The following is a 24032-nucleotide window of genomic DNA, read 5'->3' on the forward strand; positions in this document are numbered from 1 at the left end:
ACAATCTTTGGAAGTCTGCTTTGGATATTGCTTTTATGAGAAAATCAGGCTCAACTTTATGGTGGAAAATACTATTTCCTAGCTTCATCATTAATGGGACAGCAAATCCCTTTGGTTTGAAAAAGTCCATTCTCTATGGGCAAAGATTTGCCACAGTGAAGAGACTCAAAAGAATGTATGATAGCTGAAGACAATTAAACATGGAGGATTCCAAACTTGTGCAAGTGACTCACTGGAATGTGTGAGAACCCTCCTAGTGTTTACTGGGGAGAGAATCCCAGCCATCTGGGAACAAAAGCTGAGACATGAGTGCTAATGAAAAAGAAACCCCAGACCTGATCACATCACTTTATAATTTCATATAGAAAATGTAATTATATGCATCTCTAACTCTCACTCTGTTTTAAATTCAGTTACCTAAAAATGTGATTTTTTCCCCCAACATTCATGGAAAAAGAATTTTGATCAGAAATTTTCACTTTGTTATTTTAACTTGAAAGCTCTAATAATATTATGTAATAACAATGTTATAAAATTCTATTAATTGAAGAGAGAAATAAATTGACCTCACCTAAAACATTTTCTCTCAAGTACCAAAAAAATCCACTTAAGACATATAACCAAATGTTATTTAATATCTTAAAAAGTAACACAATCCAAAATGGATATTTCACACAACACTACATAAACAACATGAACACAATATCACCATATGGAGGGACTTTCAAATATAGACTTACAAAAATCCCTGTCCTTTTTTCTTTTAAGTTATTATACTAAGCATGACAAGTAATCATCATTTACAGTATGGTACACTGACACGATAAAAACCATGTTACAAATGTGCTGTTATAAATCAGTAACATTAGGGAAGACATTTCATGAACTGTAATTATTTCATATGAAATACTATACAATATAAACAGAACATCCATCTTGGATGACCTTTACAGCAACCAGAGACCAAGTAATTTAAAATTTTTTTTTTTCAGTGCAAACACATTTTATTCAAGGCAGTCTTGGCTGCAAAACTCCTTTCTAACATACAGTAAATCCCACTTGCACTTTCTTAATTCATTTACCCTAATGCAATAGTCACATTCAGCCACTCAGAGAAAGATACCTGCAGAATTATGATTCCTTTAAACTTGACGTTTAAATTTAATTCTCTTCTAGAACATAGTATCTGTGTCAACTGCTCTAAGGACTTTAATTTGTAGCTGTTGATACTTCCATGAAGGTGACCCTAGGGCAGCTCTATTCCTAACCCAGCAAGTGTGCACGATACTGCACAGTGTTCTGGCCTTCCAATGTGGAAACCGTGGCAGTATGTCAGTATCTAGGTGGGAGAACGGGAAGGAGTACCTTGGAGGAAAGGAAGCAGAGGAGCTGCTGCATGCGTACTTCATGATTAATTTCCCAGAACTGCAGAGGACAGATATTGGAGATCTCAGGTCTCACACTTGGTACCTCTTCTTGGTGGGAGCAAGGGAACTGTTTTACTAAAGTCAACCTTGAACAAGGAGGCAGGCAACTGTACATGTACCAGCCAAGCTTCTAATCTTACATTTCCAACCTTCCAGAATCATCGTTGCCTGACTTAAAACACCCCACTCCCTCCTTGGCATGGTGTGTGTGTGTGTGTGTGTGTGTGTGTGTGTGTGTGTGTGTCTGTTCACATTTGAAGCCAACCATTAACAATTAAAGCCCTATAACTGATCATGTACAATCATAAGAAGCAAGTTTAGTTTCCCCTTGAGTCTGGTAGAATTCTGAATCTTGTGAATCATCAACTGTAAGTCATAGAACAACTGTAAAAACACAGGATTGTGTGTTAGGGGAGCCATCACTGGGAATCTCTTTGTGGGCCGCTGCTGCAAAAGATGCAGAGTATTAACTCAATAGGAAGGCGCCAATGTCTGAGTGAAACACACAAGGAAATGTAATAATGAATGTTTTCATATACGTAATTTATGAAACATCTCCTGAATAAAAATCTGTGGGAAACTATTGGATGTATCCTTAATACCATAGACCTTCTGGGAGAGGAATGGGGTGACAGCTGATTCTTTTATCTTACTTGGCAAAACTCAGACGGACAGTAATCTGTTTCCTGCCCACATTTTACTAACCCAAAGCAAAACAATGCTTTCCATGGCTTTTGCATTTTGTTTCCTGTGTTCTAGCTCCCCCAAGCCCTAAACATGTGCAGAAAAGTCACTCACTACCAGAAGAGCCCTGGATGACATTGGCAATGGGCAGGATGGTCCTGGGGGCGGGGGGAAAGGAGAGGTCGCTCCTGCTTGGGCCCACCGAGGTTGATAGCACAGGGCTAGTTGGTTCTGTGACTGGCCTGTGGTGATGGAGCAGATCCTCGTCAAATATCATCTACCTCCTAATTCAAGAAAATACTTAGAACTGGATCAGCTCCCTCAGAAATCCAGCTCCTCCAAAGTAGGACTCGATATATTGTACAGAATTTCTAGGGTGCTAAGGAATACTGTGATGAGTACTTGATAAAGTTTTTAATTAAAATTTCTGTGTCAGCACCTTCCACTGCCAGGAGCAGTCATGTTCCTGAAAGATGGTATTTTAGCACAGGAACTATAGAAACCCAATATGAAACTGTAAACAAGACTGTATGTCCAGATCTGCTTCTCACTGCGATGGCATTGGGTGGACCTGTCAATCTCCCGCTTCATCCATCGATACCAGTAAGATGTGCTGAGGTGCAAAATTCCAAACACCCTGAACTTTTTTTTTTTAATGAAAATGGACAAAAGTGTCAAGTTGTATTTGTTTTCTTTGACTTTATTAGCACATATCAGAAAAATAGCATTGTATTTAGTGATTTCTCATGATGGTCTATCAAACAGATAGAAAATAGATCATCAGTAGCTGCCACTGTGTTTCTGGGTAGTCTTAAGCCACTCCTTTTGTTTGTTCAAGTATGGGCATTACAAAGATGGCCTGTCTCGCTAATTGTTTGCGAATCTGAATGTTTCGGAAGCATTTTGAGATCCCGAAGTGAATCGTGCAAAGTCATTATCGGTTGTTGTTGGTTTTTAAATCAAGCTCCAAATACTGCCCATGTTATAAATGGTGAGACTTTCAAAAAACGATCACTATCGTATTGTGAGAAATATGTTTGTGATTTAAGTTAAAAACTTTATTTTCAAGTACACTTGGTGGTGATAAGTGGTTTGTCCTGGGTAGAATTTGCAAAGCTGCGCCAACCTAAAGAAGGAACAATGCTTCTGCTTCCACTGAACAGGTTTCTTCTCCCCATGGTGACTGCAATATAATTTAAATTTACATTTTAGAAATGCTGGTTGGGTTATGAAAAAGAGGGACCTGGGAACAGCTGCTGTTCAGATCATTGTTACTCTAGATCAACTTTGAATTGACGCTTCCTGAACTTGACCTTCACAACATCAGAGAAGCAGTAATTTGTTATTTTTATCCAGCTAGTCTCCATTCACCTCTTTTATTTGTTTTCTCTGTTTGATGGCATCCCCGCTTTCATATGCTCATTATGGCCCCCTGAGATGTGCAAAATATATATAATGGAATACAAATCATTTAACAGAAGTTGTGGAATTCACAGCACAGCTCTTTTAATTACAGTGGAGTTTGGGCTCCACATGGTAGCATGCGGGTGAAGGCAGAGCCCACAGTGCTTCAAGGTTGGCAGTCCACATTGCTTGTGTGTCTTCTGTTACTGAAAACTGAGACTTCAAACCAGATTTCCAAAGAAGTAAATAGCTCGCTCAATTACGTTCACCCATTGGCCCTTCGCCAGAGAACTTTTAACAGGAATGGGTCGGGGGTGGGGGTGGGCACAAGAATTTTTAAACTTCGGTTCATTCCTAACAAAATCGAGTGCGCTTTCATGGGGAAGAGAGGAGAAGACAGGATTACATCTGAAAGCCAAACAATGGCGTAAGAGAAAGCCATGGCGATGGAGAAGTCATGAGTCCACAGAGGCAATCAGCGACACACAGAGAACGCCACGGCCTAATGCTGAAGGAAGTGTTCAACTTCGCTCTTCGGAATGATACACTTTAACACACGGCTGCCATTTCATCAAATTTATGGAGGTAGTTATATGTAAAAATAAAAATTACCATAAAGTAATATGTCATATCATAATAATACATAAGTGTGCAAAATGCCGACAGATGTGTTGACCCTTTCACAGAGATTCAACCAGATTCAGTTTTGTAAACCTTTCAGTTGCTAAACCCTAAGACTGGACAAGCAGTCGTGTAACACAAAGCTATGATTTCACTGGAGGAAAAGCGTACTGGCAACGCCGGGCGAGGACCCCACCGTCCGGACTGAGAGCCTCACTGGGACCTCGGATGACATGTGTAATGTGACGCTGGCTGCCACTCCTCCCCCATTCAAGAGTCTCGATCAGATTCAGACAAGAATATTTTTATATGCAACGTCTGCTTACATGGTATCATCTTTAAAGTCCATCATTTCTACACAAATGGCTGCTGGTCTAAGGGAGTTTTTAAAAAGTCATGTACCCCATAGCATCAGGCAAACAGTGTACATATTTATTTGAATAATGTCTTCTGTAAACCTATATCTCGTGAAATATCAATAAATTCCTATTTTAAAGCTTCTCTTAAAGGTAATGCTTTCCTTTCCTGTTCACACAGCATTCGATTATTTCAATGGCTACTTTCAGAGGATCAACTAGAGGCTGATGTATTGTTTCAATGGTTCTATTATTTATGAACTAATAGTAGAAGAAAAATTTGAGAGCAGGTTTTTGGAAAAAATGAATTTAGACAAAACTTTAGTAACCGTATGATATATAACTCCCCAAGGGAACAGACTATGTAGTCTATTAGATACACGATCATTCCTTCTGGACATAGTTAAGCCATGAGACAAACAATGCGTCAAGGCATGCCTTGGAGGAAATACGGCATGAGACTGAAAGCCAAGAGGCTTAAGCATGTCAATGGTATGGGAGTTTACTACGAAACGTGCTGAAGTTTCACTACAATAAGCACAAAAAAGGAATTTATACCAAACTTGGGGAGTCCAGTTTGACCCAATGCAACTTCCAAATAACTGAAAAACTATGAGGGAGTATTTAGAGGTTTCAAGAATGAGTCCAACTGTGTATAGGACTGGATTTTTTAAACAGACTGCTAGTGATTAAACGTAATACAAAAATGATGTGTCTCACAAATCATATGCCAATTACTGAAATTGGAGGTGAAAATATTCTGGATTTGGGGATATATATATATATATGTGTGTGTGTGTATTTTATGGTGTATAGCTCCCAACAGCACATGCCACTAAATGAAATAAAACTTTATATCAGACACTTTCTTGTGTCATATGTAACCTTTTTGCAAATAATATTCCATTACTACAGATCTGTTCCACTGTTCTCAGAAAATAAAACATGGGAACGTTGGAATGTCTCTTTGCTATAAGATCAGATTATTGGCAATCCCTTTGCTGCTGGGTCTTCTTTGTGTGCAACATGACATCGTAAACCAAAGCAAAATGTTAACGAATCATTTTGAAATAAGTTGGGCTAGTTAACTACACATCCACCTAAAATCGTCTCCTGAAATTGGTTACAAAGTATCTGTAAACATTACTCTGGCATAGTTCATGTATGCATAATTGTTTTTCTGATAAATTTTAGGGGAGTACAAATTAGGATTATACCACACTAGCAGAATGAGCACATTCTGTTGTTCATTACATGGGCACATGTCGATTTCTAATCAAAAATTATTTTAAAAGTTTTCTCTATAGATATCTTCCCAGGAATAAAAGGCCTGAAGTTCAACTCTCCCTAAATTTGCTCTTTCCTATAACCACTAAAAATTATCTCCCACAGCCTAATTTAGGCATTCTATTTAAAACTACATAAAATAGATTTATGTCCTTCCATTAGAAAGAATAACATCCTCAGGCCATACTCTTCATTTGTATCACAAAGAACATTTTGCTTTTAAACAAACTAATTATTGTATCTATTAGAGTAAGATAGGGTCATCCTAAGTATCACAAGGAGGAAATTCTCTTCCTTCAATATTTGAGTAATACCTTTTACAAGTCCACACCACCTCTCCCAACACCTAGTGCTGTGCCCCGGCCAGACTGGAAATTCCTTTCCTTTGTCCACTTCAGATTCAAAGGCCTATATTCCTGTTTGTGATCATGGAAGGTTAAAAATCAGACAAGCATCTGTTACACTTGAAAACAAAATCCTGAAAAGAGACACTCCCAGCGATTTCCACTGCGACCCCTTCTCACACACTTCCATGGGCTCCTGCAAAATAGTGTCACGAAAACTCACAGTGAAAAATGACTGGTGCATAAACAATTCACACACAAAGGGCTGGGGTCCCTTCTAGTCAGTTTGGCATCTACTTCCCTCAAGGTGGACCCTTGCATTTGACATTTCATGGTGGCTTAGTTTTTTTTTTTTTGGAAGTGTCAAGGATCAGTTCTGCGGCACCGTTTAACCACAGACTGGGAGCAACACGCATCTGTGGCATTTTAAAATGGAATTGGCAACTGCATGACATTGAAAATGCATATTACACTTACAGTGTCTAGACTTTCCTATGTGTGCTCAGATACAATTAGTGAAGCAAAAGTATACATATCACCCCTACTGTTACTCAGTTGCTACAGAGCCATAAATGTGAAAAGCAATACTCTGAAATAAAAATTTTTTGTTGTTTTTTTCTTTGCCCTAGCCCTACTTAGCAGCACAGTTTAAGTAAACACAAAAACTGTGTGGTTGAGATGCTTGTCTTTCCAAAGATGTAAACATCAGTCCCAGTGTCGTAAACTTTGCTGTATCGAATGAGACAGAAGATCTGAGGCAGAAGGACTATCACACACTAGTAACAGAAGCTTGCAAGCAGTTGGAAGGTTTCTGTAGTTTCTCAGCTTCATTTGTCGGGGCGTCCGTGCTTGCTCGGAAGTTGAAGGCTGGACCAGCTCCACCGTGGGCCGGGCTCAAAGCGGGGTTCTGACGACGGTTACTTTCAACAATGCTTGACGTGTTGGAAGCCAGGCTCTCCCGAGTACTAAAAGAGTAAAAAGGGTTTGTTTTGTTTTGTTTGGAACATAAATAATTATAAGTTGAGCCCCAGAGGAAGAGCAAACGATGTCGTTAATGGATTTCCTCTGTTGGTTCATAATGTCATATCAAATACATCTCCACTGATTATTCACATCTGCCTCTCCACCACGGGCTCCAGAAGCTTCCACAGACATGTAATAATCAGCAGCACATTCAGTGAATAAAGGGTTTTTAAACAGCTAAATGCACTTTGAAATGTCTTCTTCTTTTCATACTCAAGGAACGACTTCAAAATTTGAGGTGATAGCTAGCTATCACAGTAGTTTTTAAAATGGATACTCATAAACACACCTAAGTCATTATTTCATTTCAGGCTGGAAATTCATTGGCATAACCACTCCAGAATACACTCGGTAATTTTACTCCAATGATTCCATTTTCATTATGGATTAGCAGATTTCAACTTTGGGGGACTCTGGGCATGCCTCTTTTGGGAGCCTGAGCATGTGCCGCACAGATAGGAATAAAATTCATTTTAAATGTTTTATTCCACTGTTTCCAATTTTAACACTTTAGCTAAAATACATTATATTTTCAATAAAGGACCTTAGATTTTCTTCCCCATTCATCTTTTAAGTTTACATTCATTTCTACCCCACTTTGGCAGGATTGTTTTGGTTTTAGGGTTTTTTTTTGGAGACAAGGTCTTGCTCTGTCCCCCAGGCTGGAGCGCAGTGGTGCGATCTCAGCTCACTGCAACCTCTGCCTCCCAGGCTCAAGCGATCCTCCTACTTCAGTCTCCTGAGTAGCTGGGACCACAGATGTGTGCCACCACATCCGGCTAATTTTCATGTTTTTAGTAGGGACTGGGTTTCGCCATGTTGCCCAGGCTGGTCTCGAACTCCTGAGCGTAAGCAATCCGCCTGCCATGGTCTCCCAAAATGTTGGGATTATAGGTGAAATATTTTCTTTTTAAAATAATTCTTGTAGGACAGAGGTGAATTAAAAGCTGTATTATTTTGCTTTCTCTTTTCCTTTTTCTAAGTTAGAAACATTTGAATCTATTTCATTGCTTTAAGAGACTTAGACTATGTAAGGTTTCAAATGCATAGGGCAATGGCAGAAATAAGATGACTGGGCCAGACTGAGAAGAACTGAGTAGGTTTCCTGTTGCAGGGCCTCAACATGGCTGTAGAAATGTTTCAGCTACAGAGACTGAGCAAGCCAGAAGCATTCTCAAAACATCCACTCCATGAGGCAGAGTCAACGCTTAGGGAATATTCTCTGAGAGTTGGTCCCCACAACTGACTTAAGCCTGTTTAGAGCCAGTTAACAGGTCAAACTTCTACAGTGGAGATGTCCTCTCCTCTCCTGCATTCCCATCCCAAGCTGATAGCAACTCTGTCTGAACCCTTTCCAACAGGTTATTTAAGCCTAACTCCTTGTGGCTTTGAGTTCGCTTCTCACCAAGAAGCCAAGGCAGTTTGTCCACTGACAACCAAATAAAAAACCCTGGGACTTTCCTGAATGCAGAGGGTACCTCCAGAAAGGTCACTCATTTACAGAGAGAAGTCAAGTTTTTCATTATGCTTATGGTAAATCTGGGCGTTCCCAAAGGACACTTCAAAATGTCATCGCTGAAAAGGAAAGTGCTAGACTTACCTACCTGACATCTCTCCCAGGAAAATTCACAAGTGGTATGCCAGAGCTACCACTGAGGCATGGGGCAGGCAGAGGAGGGAGGAGGCGCAGCAAAGATGCAAAACCCCGAAGATTTCAAGACACATTCCTTCAGCGTCTTTCTTAATCACTCTAGTAACTTTTTAAGTATCTGACTTCCTCAACTCTAAACTATGGAGAATTATGATGGGATTTACCTATGCATAGGGTGACTCTGAGGAAGAAATAACCATCAAGCAAGAATTTGTTCACTAATAAGGTAGAAACGTGAATTATTTCTGTTATACATCTAGCATATAATGAAATAAACAGTGATTATGGGTTGGCTTCAGAATCCATGTATTACAAATGACATATTTTCTAGAGGAAAACACATTTAAAGTCCAAAGGATTCACTCTTAAACCAGCTTTCAAGGAGTGGGCTCAACATCTGTTGAGTGCCTGCTGTATGCCAGGCACTGTAAACACATATGCAACGGATCATCGAGCTGGGGTCTGTCTCTACTGTAAGATACCTTCACCCACCTCCAATCACAGCCACCTTCAATCACAGTATTAATCGTGGTAAATATGTACAGTACTCCATCTTCTCCAAAGAATGTATTTCATTATTGTTGCAATAATGATTACAGTCTGTGACATTCATACTGAGGGCTCCGGATGTGCTGATGAACAAGTTAAAGGAGATGGAATGTTAGCAGTAAAAATATTCCTCAAATTTAAAAGATTTTTTTTAAGGGAGCTAATGGAGTGCAACCTTAAAAACAGGAATTCAGGATTTTACTGGCAGGAGAAATGAGCCAAGCAACTCTGCTGTTCATCCTTCCGTGCGCAGGTGCTCCCCTGGCCCCAGGCGTCTCCTGCACACGTTCACGCAATGCATTAAACAGATACACTCCTGGCAGCCTTTGGCCTCTGATTTTCATATTGTGTTTATCAACCAGCTTTAGGCCTCACATTCGGAATAGCAGGTTTTTCATGTCAAGACTTTCCATTTTCAATATTAGATCTCATAGCATAGCTCAAGTTTCTACCCTTTTTCCTTCTAAATACCTTTTTATTCCCAACAAAAGAGACTAAAGAATTTTGGAAATGCGGCTAAACATGACTTCCGAGCCAGCACTGAAACTCTGGAGTGTGGAGAAAAATCACCTTTTGGGGTCTTTTTTTTTTTTTTCTTTCTGGTTGGGGCTTAGTGCTCAGTGAATTATTTACTGAAAGATTCTAATAAACGGCTTGCTTAAGATTTTCATGTCAGGGCTCGGCATGGTGGCTCATGCCTATAATCCTAGCACTTTGGAAGGCCAAGGCAGAAGGATCTACAACAGACTTTTTTTTAATTACCAGGCATGGTGTCACATGCCTGTAGTCCCAGCTACTCAGAAGACTGAAGTGGGAGAACTGCTTGAGCCCAGGAGTTTCAGGCTCCAGCGAGCTACAATCACCACTGCACTCCAGCCTGGGTAACAGAGTAAGACCCTGTCTCTAAAAAAAAAAAAAAAAAAAGATTTCCACGTCTCACAGCAATGGGTCTGAGTATGATAATGCTATTTGGCTAAAATACTCCTCAGGCTGGAGAGTAAAGTCTCTAGAAGTCAAATACTTACCTCTGCAGAACATACTCCTGGATCAGCAAGATAACTCAGTGACTTTATTAAGGTGTGTAGAAAATAGTTTGTCACCTTGCTTCTAATTGAAGGACGGTAAATACAAAAGGGGTAAAATTAGCAATTGCTCTGTAGATTCTCTAACTGCATAAAATGTACGGGCGATACATGTTTTCACATAGAGAACATTTTACTTGATATTAGTGGGCAGACGTGTGGCTATTGCGTGAAGGCTATCTCTTTAGAACAAACTTTCCCTTTGGCCATGACAAAGCATTTGACTTTAAGTACATAATGAAACAACTGAAAACCAACTTACTTCAAGAAATAATCCCAGTCATAAATTCTATATTCTGCACCCTAAATTTCAAGATAGTAAAATATATTCTGTAGAGATACTGGTTCAACCATTTCATGAATATTTCTGCTTACCTTCAAACAAACAAAAAACTTTCAATGTTATGCAGTTGAAGGTTTTCTAGTTAGAACTCACTGAACTACTCCCAATGTCTCCTTAGCAACTCTCTTTAGTATGGCAGCTTCCTGTCTGTGGAAGCCCAGGGGCCCAGAGGGAAAGGAGAAAGGTTTAAAACGAGCACGTGAAAGGCAGGTAGGAGGCAGAGGCTACATAATGAGAAACAGCAGGACAGAAAGACACAGCCAAATACACCACACCTTCCACCAGTGATGGTTCTGAATTTCCACCACAGATTACAGACCTTCCGTTTTGCTAATCTGGTAACCACTATTAAAAACTCAAGAGAGAAAAAAGAGTAGAACAGGAAAATGAGGAATAAAAGGATAATTAGAATAAATTGGAAAATAAATTAATATCTGATTTGAGATTTAAAAAATTATTAAGCTGTAATCCCAGCACTTTGGGAGGCCGAGGCGGGTGGATCACGAGGTCAAGAGATCGAGACCATCCTGGTCAACATGGTGAAACCCCGTCTCTACTAATACAAAAAATTAGCTGGGCACGGTGGCGCGTGCCTGTAATCCCAGCTACTCAGGAGGCTGAGGCAGGAGAATTGCCTGAACCCAGGAGGCGGAGATTGCGGTGAGCCGAGATCGCGCCATTGTGCTCCAGCCTGGGTATCAAGAGCAAAACTCCGTCTCAAAAAAAAAAAAAAAAAAAAAAAAAAAATTATTAAGCAAAAATGATTTCTTAGAAAAGCCACTCAGTAGACTAGCGGTTTTCAGACTGAGGCCCAGGGCTCCCTGAGGTCTCATAGGCTCCTCGAGGGATGGGGAGAGGGACTGGAACCCACAGTCTCCACTGTCACCAGGACCACCTCTCAGCTCTGGGCAAACATTAGACTTCCACACACGTGTTAACTTGGAAGAAAGGCTCCATGATCAAAATAATAATAATAGCAATAATAATGAACCAGCCCTTTAATAAATCACAAAGGCCTAATATAGGACAGACCAATTAAGGATTCCCAGTTCCAGCTGTGTGAAGCTCACTTCCAAAATGATCCGGAGATACAGTGAAATGATCACAACAGAATTAATTTTAATTCCTAATAATGAACATCAATATATGAAATGCATAATCCTATCTGAATATGTGTTAAAATTATAAATATTGTAAAATCTTGGGAATCGCAGCTGATGAGAAATGTCAATCTCTCAGTAGTATTTCTGCATCTCAGAGTCACCAATCTGGAGTAGAGTGTAGAAGGAGAATTAGGTCCCATGTTGCTCTCTGAGGAGAAGAAAGAGTTAAGGAGAACAGAGGAAGTTGCATAGACTCTCATTTGCCTCTGAATCCCTGAGCAGCTCTAGAGCTTTGGCCGTGACCGCTGGGCACCACTAACTCTCAACTGTCAACCCTTTGCTGAACTAGGAACACCTACTAACAAGAAGGAACTACAGTTAGACCACCCAAATGGGTTCCATCGATTCTGCAGGAGGAGAAATAAAAGTCCTGGCACATGCTTTCATCTAACAGAGCACAGGCCCCTGCCCTGACTGTTAGGGAAGAAAGATTCCATTTCTCTATGGTGAAAGGGAGGTGTGTGAGCCAGGGGAGCAGGCTGCACAGAACACTGGGATCCAAATTCAAGCTTCTAGATCCATTGGAGAGGTTTTGAGCTCTGTTCTTATATTTTCACTAGAGGGACCCCCATCCTGGCATCAATCAATTTCCTTTCAACCCTTATCTTCCTCCCCCACCCCCAGACTATTCTTTCTACTCAAGAAGTTACTACTTTTGAAGGACTTAAAAAACACCCTTCCCTTAGCGTGGTGGCAATATGAACATAGCAGAAAAAATACTGGAAATGTTGGTTTTAGTTAGATCGAACTGATGCAAGTTTGAGGGGAGGAGCCAACCCACCAGTCCAGATTGGTGATCTCTACAGGTGCAGAAACTTTTTTTTCAATTCCTGAAAAAGAAGTCAGAAACAGATTGTTAACAATACAACTCATACAACTCTTAATCCTCATCCACAGAACTGAGACTATGAAATCAGAAGCTTGTCAAGTTATGTGCATAAAGCCCCAGGCCCCAATAGGTGTATGTGTGTGCAAAGAGACACCTCTCCCTACCGTGGGGAGTTGAATCCACTGTCCACTGTGATGCTGCTGCTGTCCATGCTGTCGAGCCGGGCTGAATGGGTGGCTCTCTGGTTGCTGCTGCTGTCGGTCTCTTTTGGGGCAAGAAGGGTGAGGTTCTTTTCAAATTTCCTCTGCAAGTCTCTTTCCTTCTCCCTCTCGAGGAGCCACTGCATGGTGCCCACGTCCTCTCTATTTTTCTCCTCCTCAGTGTTCTTGTTTGCCCCTTCCTCAGAGTCATCATCATCAGAGACGTTGTAATAGTCGAAAGAGGCTTCCTGGTTCCCTCCTGACTCCTGCTGACGTTGGGAAGCTGGCATGGCTTGTGCCACCGAGGTCCCCAGGGACGGTTCCAGTTTCTCACATCGGCCTGGCAGTGTGTCAGCAGGTGTCTTCGGGTGAGATTTGAGGAGGGACAGGCTCGATTTGTGATAGCTGTTTACAGACAAGGTGCTGTGAAGAGGTTTGAACAGTGTGTCTTTGCTAAATATCTCTTTCCTCTTGTCTAAGCTGCTGGGCTCGGCACCATGGTGCTGGACAAGGCGTCCGTTGGCGATCCCCTCAGCCGCTCCTCCTGAGGCAGCTGGGCCACCACCCGGTCCTTTGGGTGACTCCTCCTTGTGCCCTACAGGCTCCCTGGAGGAGTGGGGGACCTGCCTATCAGATGGGGAGAGCTTTTTCACCCCTTCTGCCAAAGTCAGAGTGTCATGGTCCTCCTTATTCTTTCCCAGAGGTGATGGTGCTGTGAGCACTGTCTCACTAGAGGTGTTGCACTGGAAATAGTCATCTGTGGAGGTTTTTGTTGGACAAGAGTTGAGTTCGCCATAGGATGGCAAACTCTCGGGTGCTTTGCCTGGCTCCAAAAGGCTACAAGCGCTGGACGGTTCCTTGCTGCCACCGACTATTTCTGGAATACACACCTCTTTATAGCTTGTGGACGAAATGTGAGCCCTTTGGTGACCAACAGTCTGTGCAGGCCTTAAAGTACTGTCATCAATGTAGGATTGGCTGGGGGTCTGGTCGTCTTGGCTACAGCCTTCAGCAAGGTCTTCAGGCGTCCCTAGAGAAGAGGCACCCAGAGGGCCTTTGGAGTTGTCCATCGATCTGGATCTCTCCTTGGCTTTGCTGGATCTCTCATTCCTGGACCTCCGGTCCTGGGTATGGCTGTGGCTTCGGTGCACTTTTGAGTGGGAGCTTCCCCTAGAAGGTTCAGGAAAAGGCATCTCAGTTCTCCTTTTGGCCAATTCACCAGACACATCCCATTCTGGTGTCATAGGGAAGTGGGACTCGATCACGTTTGTGTTGCTATGCATGATGAAGTTATCTCCTGCGTGCTCCATGATGAAACAGCCCTCCCTAGGCACCCTGGTCAGAGGATCACAAAAGTCATACTCTCTTTCACCTGGGATATCCAGATGGGAGCCGTCGGAGGGGTCTCCTTTAGACACTCGTGTCTTGCTGTGAGACCGAGACTTTCCATGGGACTTTCGATGAGTCCTACTCTTTTTACTCCTTCCGCTGTGATGGGCAGAGGACCCGGCTTTACTCCTCTGGGCCTTTTCTTCTTCAAGTTTCTTCATGAGTGCGGTGTGCCGCATGACATTTTCCACGGTCAGGTCTGGGTTGATGCGCCTAATGATCTCCATTTCCACCTCCCGAGGGATCGTGGCTGGCGTGTCCTCGTCTCGCAGGGGCCACTCTTCAGGAGGAAACTGGGCAGAAAAATTGGCCAGCTGTTTGGTCTTATCTTTTTTAAAACTTAGCCGGAATAACTTGAGCCCGAATTTTTTTGACTGCTTTTCACTATCTTTAGGTTTTGAGAGAGTTTCTGTCTTGTAGGAAAAATTTACAGTACTTTTGCTCTTTTCAGTGGGTGGCACCTGGCATAGAGAAGGGGGGCAGTAAGGGTCTTTGCAGTCCTTGGCCGGCTTCCTCTGCAGGGTGGACGCATGCATGCTGTGCATGTCTTCTCTGCAGCAGTGGCAAGAGTCGCAGTGGTTTCGGGGCAATGTCCTTTCCCTGACGCAGCCTGAGGCAGAGGGCGCGATGGTTCCGGGCTGCGGAGAGGTGCACTGAGACCGCTCAGGTATCCTCTCGTCCAGATGGTACCATTTACTGTTAGTTCTTATGAGGGAAGGAGTTATGAAGTAAGTCTGTGGGGTCACGATAAAGTAGCCATCTGGAGTGGGGTAGATTTTCCTCTCCCGTACCAGCGTGTTCAGCGTGTGCCGCAGAATTTCTTGGCTTGGGGTTGGAACACCTGAAAAAAAAAAAAATCCACTTGTGAGAATGAAGAGAAAACATGTCAATTCCTGACTTCCAGAAGCCTATTCATTCTGCCAAGATGCAAAGTCACATCGCATGGCTAGGATGCACAATTCAGACAAAGGCGTTCATTAAGTTAGGTGCAAATCCTGGTTTGCTTGGGTAAGTCCTAAATTACTACCCACGGAATGAGCAGATATAAAAGCTGGGAAGACAGAGATGGAAGTAGGTGAAGTCAGATTGCTACTGTTGTCATAAAGCCTTTCCCAAACTAAACAGGAAAGACAGAACATTTAAATGAGAGAAATATGAAAAATGTTTTCCATGATAGGATACAAATGTACAGAAAAGGCTTTTCAATAAAAGCAACTAGAAAAGCAGTGAAAATATCTGCCTTGATATTAAAAACACATCCAAAATATACAGAGAGGCCGCCACAGAAGGGTTACTGTATGTGCTCATTTTTAGAGATTTTACTTAATAAACTTAATTTTGTAAATTACATAAAAGGACTACGAGACTTGGCTACTGTCTAGGATGAACCCTCTAACTCCAGAGTCACTGCCTTCCATTTTGAAACCAACTAGAGCATGGGTGACATCCAAGTGAGAATGTCCTTTTTGGTGTCAGTCACCAAGATGAAAGTGATTTTTCTAATTTCTAACCAAAGAACCCTAATAAATACACGAGTGAAGGCTCTGACACTCTATCTCTGTTTGTTCAAAACTCCCATATTGGCTGGAATAGAAACACCAGATAAAAATGATGATAGCTTCTTTGTATGAATGATCCTTGTTTTCAAAGGGTTTTTGTGCATGTTTATGCAGAATTAAGAGTACAAATTCTTAAGAGAGTGTAACTTCTCCACGCTCCAGCCCATTTACTTTATTTCTTGGGTATTCTCCATTTCTCAGTGCCAGGTACATAAAAGATGATCATACTTATAAGATTGATCTGAATGATATCATTTGGAATTCGGTCAGGTTGAATCATATGAAACAGCTAATATTTAACCATCTGACTCACAGACATGGCAGTTTCACGCAGTTCAACCTAACGCGAATAAGGCAGTGTAATGTGGAGACTAAAAGGCTGGGGCCAGGCTGCTGGACCGAAACCCTGCCCGATCATTGTTAGCTGGTGTCATTGGTTGAATTACACACTCCCCACCCCAATTTGTATGTTGAAATCCTAAGTCCTAGTACCCCTTTTAAATATGACCTTATGTGGAGAAGGGGTCTTTAGAGTGAAATGAGGTCTTGAGGATGGTCTCTAATCTAATATGACTGATGTCCTTCTAAAAAGGGGAATGCTGGAGACAGAAAGGCACAGAGGGAAGACAGTGTGAGGAGACACAGAGAAGGTGCCATCGTAAGCCGAGGACAGGGGCCTCACAGCTCTCAGAAGGACAACCACTCCTGCTGACACCTTGATTCTGGACTTCTGGCCTCCAGAACTGCAGGATACATGTTGGTTGTTTGAGCCACCTGCACTTTGTTACAGCCACCTCCAGCAAGCAAAGACAGCTGGCACCACATGAGATCACTGAGCCTCTCTGAGTCTCTGTCTACTGCCGTCAAAAGGTAGGTAACAACAGTACCTGTAGCCACAGGGCTGAGGTGAAAGGAGTTTAGTGTGTGTGGAGCAGTGCCTGGCACACAGAAAATGCTCAATAAATAGTAGCTGGGAGTTAGCCTCCACTTTGGGTCGGGACCCAGAAAACCAGATTGCCTTCAAAGAACAATGTGCCACAACCTAGAACACCTGGGTGAGCTGAGACGTTTCAAGTCCCCAAGTCCTTCCAAAGTAGGAAATAAAGGTATTAGAAATGGCCTATGGCACTTTGGGAGGCCTGAGGAAGGCTGATCTCAAGGTCAGGAGTTTGAGACCAGCCTGGTCAGCATGGTGAAACCCATCACTACTAAAAATACAAAAAAATTAGCTGGGCATGGTGGTGCACACCTGTAGTCCCAGTTACTCGGGAGGCTGAGGCAGGAGAATCGCTTGAACCAGGGAGGTGGAGGTTGCAGTAGCCAAGATCATGCCACTGCACCCCAGCCTGGTGACAGAGTGAGACTCCATTTCAAAAAAAAAAAAAGAAAGAAAGAGAGAGAGAGAAAAAGAAAGAAAGAAAGAAAGAAAGAAAGAGAAAGAAAGAGAAAGAAAGAAAGAAAAGGAAGGAAGGAAGAAAAGAAAGAAGGAAGGAAGGAAGAAAAGGAAGGAAGGAAGGAAGAAAAGAAGGAAGGAAGGAAGGAAGGAAGGAAGGAAGGAAGGAAAGAAAGAAGGAGCCTGGAATTCTCAAGGGGAAAAAAATCCATGAATGTAAGGTAACATACATACTCATTTGCGTTACCATTTTCAGAAGGCATCCTTAGTGATCAAAGCAGAAAAGGTAGCATAGTTCATAATGCATTGTTTAATATAATTATTTAATTTTTGAGTCTCATGGTTTCTTTTTAGTCTAATGTTTTACTTCTGGTAAGAGAACATTAGTTTTTATACAAATGATTTTAAGACCAATAATAACAAAATTTGCTTTTTAATTTTATAATACTTTCTGTGCAAAATAGAAATGAATTTCTTTTTTTTCTTTTTTCTTTCTTTTTTTTTTTTTTTTGAGACAGGATCTCATCCTTGCACAGTCTGGCATGCAGTGATAAGATCTCAGCTCACTGCAGCCTTGACATCCCCAGGCTCAGGTGATCCTCCCACCTCAGCCTCTCGAGTAGTTGGGAACTACAGGCACGCCTGGCTAATTTTTAGATTTTTTATAGAGACAGGATTTCTCCATGTTGCCCAGGCTGATCTCAAACTCGGGCTCAAGCGATCTTCCTGCCTCTCCCAACCAAAGTGCCTTCCGTGAATAACTTCAGGGGACACCATTCACATGGAACCCACCTTCTGAGATGAGGACACACCTCTGCACTGCAGTCTCATGAATGATGCCCGCTGTGTGTGGCACAGCCACCAAGATAACAAGCCCGTGTTTAAAACAGACCACATCTTAAATGGTAGCATACTTTTAGTCAATAATGTGACAAACTTTTTCAAAGACTCATAAGGTTCATTTATAAGTATTCATGATTGACCAGTTTACCATGGCTCCTGATAAGGGGAAGCTGAAGTATACTTCATGAAAATAGCTATTACTACAAAGCAAAAATATAATTTTAGTATAGAATTTGCTAAGTGTAGGCCTTCCAAATGGTGATCTTAGGAAACTCAGAAAGCTATTTATATATAAAATCATGACTACAATGCAATCACCTTTACTTACCATTAAAAACAAGTTCTCCAGTGGTTCTCAGATGAGGGAATAAAAAGGAAAAAATAGAGAAAAAAGTTCTCTATTTCCATAGAGAATCTGTACTTAAATTTTCTTATGTCTTGCGTTTCCAGGTATATCAATCAGATAACGTTTAATTTGATATTGCAAACTAGAAACATTCTTTGCCCCGTCCAATCCATTTTCGATGCTATCTGAGAGTTTTCAGACTTAAGTGAACGTTGCTTATGTTTATGATTATCATTTTATTATTAAGCCCTAGTATATTGAATGATTGATTGTCTATGAAATTCAGGGTTCTACCAGAAATCTGCAGGGTTGACCTGAGAAAGTGATGGTTGTGAGGGATGTTTAATGTTTGTAAATTCCACTGCTCCCAAATTCAACTCTTGAAGTTCATCATGAATTCAGATTTTGAAGCTTAAAGAACAAAAATAAACTTGACATCCTAACAGGGCTGAATCTGACCTCTTCCACACCTTTACATTTTTCAAAGCAAAAATAACTATTTAAAAATCCTGCATGACAATGTGATCTACTTAGACCTATGTATTGCTTTTTTTCTTTGGACACAGCATCTCACTCTGTCATCCAAGCTGGAGTGTAGTGGCGCAATCTCAACTCACTGCAACCTCTGCCTCCCAAGTTCAAGCAATTATCATACCTCAGCCACCCGAGTAGCTGGGATTACAGGTGCATGCCACCACGCCCAGCTAATTTTTGTACTTTTTAGTAGAGATGGGGTTTTGCCATGTTGACCATGCTGGTCTTGAACTCCTCGTCTCAAGTGATCTGCCCACCTCAGTCTCCCAAAGTGCTGAGCTTACAGGTGTGAGCCACCGCAATCAGCCTCGACATATTGCTTTAGTCCTGTAAATCTGACAAACTGTCAGAACAGAGAGCACGTGGACCTGTTCAAAGCACTTTAGGCAGAAACCTTTTAATGATCATCTTTAGATTATGCTTGTTTGTGAAGAACACTGGCTGAAGAAGAATTCAGTAAGAGCCAACATAAGGAGGGGAACAGGAGACATAATACAGTGTATGTAATATTAACATTCTCAGCAATCTCTAAAGTCAAGTTCAGCTACACACCTAGCCTTCTAGGTCTAGCTCTGTGTCCCTGAAGGTCGGCCTTCCTCCCAGAAAGATTCAGTTGCAATAACTTAACAGGTACCAGACCAATTTAAATGATTATTCAGTCTGGATGAATGGATGTGTAGTTATTTAGAAATATGAGAAGCAAGTATTATTCATTATAAACCTTTTAAAAATATTCTCGATTCTGTAATGGAAACGGACAGATAAAAGTTGTTGAGTTGGTTTTCAAAAATTCAGCCAACTTTTTTTTCACTTTTATAGAAAAGTGATAAAAAGGTTTAAGTTTTGATGTATCAGAAATTTTTACTAGAAGATTTTTCACTAAAAACCTTCTTTAGAATATGGAGGCCCAAAACAAGAAAAGAAGCCAAATTCTAGATTATACTGATCTATAAATTAAATGAGAACTCAAATATTTTAATAATACTTAGGATCAAAAACTGTATTTTTGAATAGTAAGATATAAAATAACTGGCTGGGTGCAGTGGCTCACGCCTGTAATCCCAGCCCTTCAGAAGACCAAGGCAGGCAAATCACCTGAGGTCAGGAGTTGGAGACCAGCCTGGCCAACATGGTAAAACCCCACCTCTACTAAAAATACAAAAATTAGTCAGGCATGGTAGTATGCACCTGTAATCCCAACTACTCAGGAGGCTGAGGCAGGAGAATCACTTGAACCTGGGAGGCGGAGGTTGTAGTGAGTTATCGTGCCACTATACTCCAGCCTGGGCAACAGAGCAAGACTCTGTCTCAAAAAAAAACCAAAAAATAAAAATAAAATAAAATAACTAAATACTTTTTTCTTACCTTAAAAAAATATATATAAGATCTTTAAATCCCTCCAGAGTCTTAGCATTGTCATTAAAAATATGATTTTCAAATAGAATTTAAAGGATTAGGTTTTCTAAAATATTTTCTTCTGCTGTAGCTTACATGATAGCAAAAGACAGACAAACCAAAGGAAGGAAGGAAAGGAAAAGAGAGAGGGAGCTAAGAAGAAAGGAAAGACAGCAGGCAGGAAGGAAACAAACTTGTTTTTAATGAAACACCTGTTTAAAATCTGGAGCTATTGCTGAACATAACTTTAAATAATTACCACCATGCCCTAGCCCAGGGGTCAGCAGATTTTTTCTGCAAAGAACCAGAGAGTAAATATTTTAGGCTTTTAGTCATACAACCTGCATTGAGACTACTCAACTCTGCCACTATCGCATAGGGAGCCAAAGATCATCCAGGAGCAAATGGGCATGGCTGTATTCCAATAAAACTTTATTTAACAAAAACAGGTGGAGGGCCACACTAGGCCTGCAAGTTAACAAACTCCTGTGCTAGACTCGGGTTTGTATGGTGTCCTTGCAAACTTCTGAGGCCGACCAATGAGTCATCAGTGTCACACAGAAGAAAAAGCTCCTCAGTCTGTCTGAAAACCAGGGCCTTGGGATTTAACTTCCCTTCCCATAAAAGCTAGCAAAACAGTTATTCTTTTAAGTACAAATGACCTATGGATTACTCCACAAAGTATTCCAACTTAGTGATATTGTTATCAGCTGCTTGGCAGTGAGGCGCATTTTACTATTATACACTGGCTCTATGTTCCTTCTGTTCTTTATTTTACAGCCCAGTAATGGGAGGTATGTAACCAATTTCGGAAAAGCCATGTGATTTCTCATGAAGCTATATAAAAATATAAGGATTTAAAAAGCTGCTGGGTTGTTTGATGTCAGAAGTGGCTATGCACTCATAGGGCAGAAAGCAGGGCCTTCCTTAAAGACCATCGTGTGTGCCAGCACCATCTGTCCCCCCACCACCCCTCTTTGGTGGCTCTCACCTGGGGTTCTGCTTCTCTCACTACTGAAAGAAAAGGGGATTGCCTGGCACTTAACAAAAAGAGATAGGCAGTCAGATAGTGAAGAATAGTCAGAGATAATACAATGCTAGAAAACTTAAATAATTTGTATGTTGCAAGGGCGAGTTCATGTTAGAGATTTTGAACCATATACATAACACCAAAATATATAAATTAGAATATTGAAAAAGGAGGAACTATCGCAAGAAGAGGGAGAAAACGTTTCTTTGGGGCAAAAGGAAAAGCAGGGAGACCAATATGGTGGACTAGATCTCTACTTAGCTTAGAATTAGTCCTCTCATTCTCTTTCCATGTGTGGGGTGCACTTCCCCACACCTTGACTTTGAGTTTAGCAGGTTTGCTTTGGGCAATGCAATGTTAGTGGGGTAGACATGACCAAAGCTTGAAGAGCCTTTTATGCAATGGGCTTGCGCTCTGGTGCCTCTGCCATCATGAGTGAAAGCGATCTCCATTCGCCCCCTTTTCTAAATGGTATGTGTATAGATGGAGCAGAACCACCCTGCTGGGCCCTGCCTGGATCAGCTGACTCCTGGGGAACCCACAGAGGTATGAGTGAAATCAACGTTGGTTGCTGTAGGCCTTTGATATTCTGTAATTGTTTGTTACCCCGTGTTTTTGTAGCAAAAGCTAACTGCTACAATTAACAGCTTCTATTTACTAAAATCTCTTGTAAGTTAGATGAAAAAGATACCAAACATTCCCTCTTAATATAATCTCTATTTCCATCTAGGAACAGGCTGAGTCCACACCAAGCTGGCAACCTGGTAGCCTGATAATGTATTTCATTTGACTTGCATGTTGCTGGCACACAAATGTTATAATGTACACACACACACACACACACACACACACACACACACACGTCAATATTTAAGGAAATGTAGAGATTTCCCATAAAACCAAATTTCCAGATTCTCTTGAAATATGAGATTGGCAACTCTGACAGGACCTCCATTTAGGGGCGGGGTGATAATTACACTGGCTCTCTTGAGAGAGGGTCCTGAATTCTGCAGCTTGTCACCCTTCCTAACACCTTCCAGCACTGAAAGTGTCAAATGTCACTCACACAACAGCTGGGCTGTTGCCTCTTTTTTATAATATTTAAGAGAAAAGTAAATATTTTATATTTTAAAATAAAATCTTAACTAATTTTTCAAATATCATTTTCTTGAAACTTGTCAAGCCATGACACACATATGTAAGATATGTTAATTTTTGACATGACCCTTTCTGTAGTTTCACTCCTTAGGAATAAAATTTTCAGTTGTTGAACCCTCACGTTCACGTATTTAAAGATTAGATTGCAAAGACTGATGGGAGTCTTGGTCATTTTTGCCAGATTCTTCATGGATTCTAAATTAATTTCTCCCTCTCAGTGCCAATTTAAAAAGTATGACAGCTGAAGCAGTTATTTTTGATGTCGTACATGAGCCTGAATTTTTAATTACAGAGGTAAGGAAAGTTTCTGGTCAGTTTTGGGGAATAATTTTTTCCCATTATCTTTAAACATGGGGAGAACAGTCCATGTGAGGCCCTAGGGTGACCAGAGCATACCGCCACCTGGAAAGTGCTACGTTCCCACCTCGTTACCTGGGAAACACGTGGTCAGGTGCTCCATCAGTGCTTCTTGGGTGACAGGTTTTCTTGCCGAGTTCATTGCTGAGATGGCCAAGCAGAGGATTTCCCCGAGTGGAATAAACTGAGACTGACTGATGGGAGACATACTGATTGGTGATACATCACCTGCAGAAAGACAATTTTCAAGTGAGTGGTTCATTAAAAGACCCGGTCATCTGTCAGACACACACCTTCACGTGTCCACACCCCTCCCACCTTCACACATCCACCCAGCCCTGGTCTGATGAACACAGTTAGCTCTGAACACAGAAGCTGCTTACCATTTCCACTCAGGTGGAAAGACTTCCATATGCAGTGGAAGCTCCTACTGCCTCAACAAATAAAACTAACATCTGAGATCTCATTGAAATAGTCCTAGAACTGAAAGTCTTGCAACAACAGGCTTTTATTTCTGGTTTTATTAACTTGGAGCTGATTTATTTAATAACCGCCATTCATATCTTGACAAATTGCATTTGTGTAACTTGATTCATTCATTCCAAGATGGAACGCCTTTACACGTCTGCTGGGGGAATGGGAGCTGCAGGCAGAGTGAGTGTGCGCCTCTCCCCAGATATCTCTGCCCTCAGTTTCTATTTAAGTGGAGGAGACAGAAAAGTAGATCAAAGTCCCAGTGTTGTGTGGCAGGCACACAAGAGAACAGAACAACACCTGGGAGCTGAAAGGAGAGGGAGGATAACACCACCTGGAGGTGAGGGTGGGACCCAGAAGCAGGAAGTCCCAAGGGTTCACCAAGGAGGTGTAATCTGAACCCAGTGCTCAAGAGCAGGTGTGTCCCTGGGGGGCTGGAACCTATAAACAGATGTTTTCTGGGGCGTAGTAGAGAAGGAAGATAGGTAGGTAGGGACGACCATGAACACAGCTGGGTGTGCAAGCTCTGCATTCTGTTAGGGATGGTGAGCCATGGAAGGTCAAAGGCAGGTGTGAATTTCAGAAAGATGA

General features: G+C 41.6%; 1 protein-coding gene across 3 annotated transcripts in view; it reads right to left on the bottom strand.

Annotated features, from left to right (window-relative positions):
• Positions 1–615: 615 nt before the first annotated feature.
• STOX2 (storkhead box 2) overlaps positions 616–24032 on the bottom strand; it is a 121013-nt gene continuing 97596 nt past the window's right edge. For all 3 annotated transcript variants that reach the window (XM_064369874.1, XM_064369887.1, XM_012472569.3), the window contains exons 2-4: positions 23043–23195; positions 12928–15193; positions 616–7088 (exon numbers count right to left, since the gene is read on the bottom strand). In XM_064369874.1, the coding sequence (XP_064225944.1) occupies positions 6893–7088; positions 12928–15193; positions 23043–23195 (2615 nt within the window). In that variant the 3' untranslated portion in view covers positions 616–6892. The remainder of the gene's footprint in view (positions 7089–12927; positions 15194–23042; positions 23196–24032) is intronic.

Source organism: Aotus nancymaae, unplaced genomic scaffold, assembly GCF_030222135.1.
Source record: "Aotus nancymaae isolate 86718 unplaced genomic scaffold, 86718_ANA_hifiasm-v0.15.2.pri h1tg000006l, whole genome shotgun sequence".
In the NCBI taxonomy this organism is placed as follows: Eukaryota; Metazoa; Chordata; class Mammalia; order Primates; family Aotidae; genus Aotus; species Aotus nancymaae.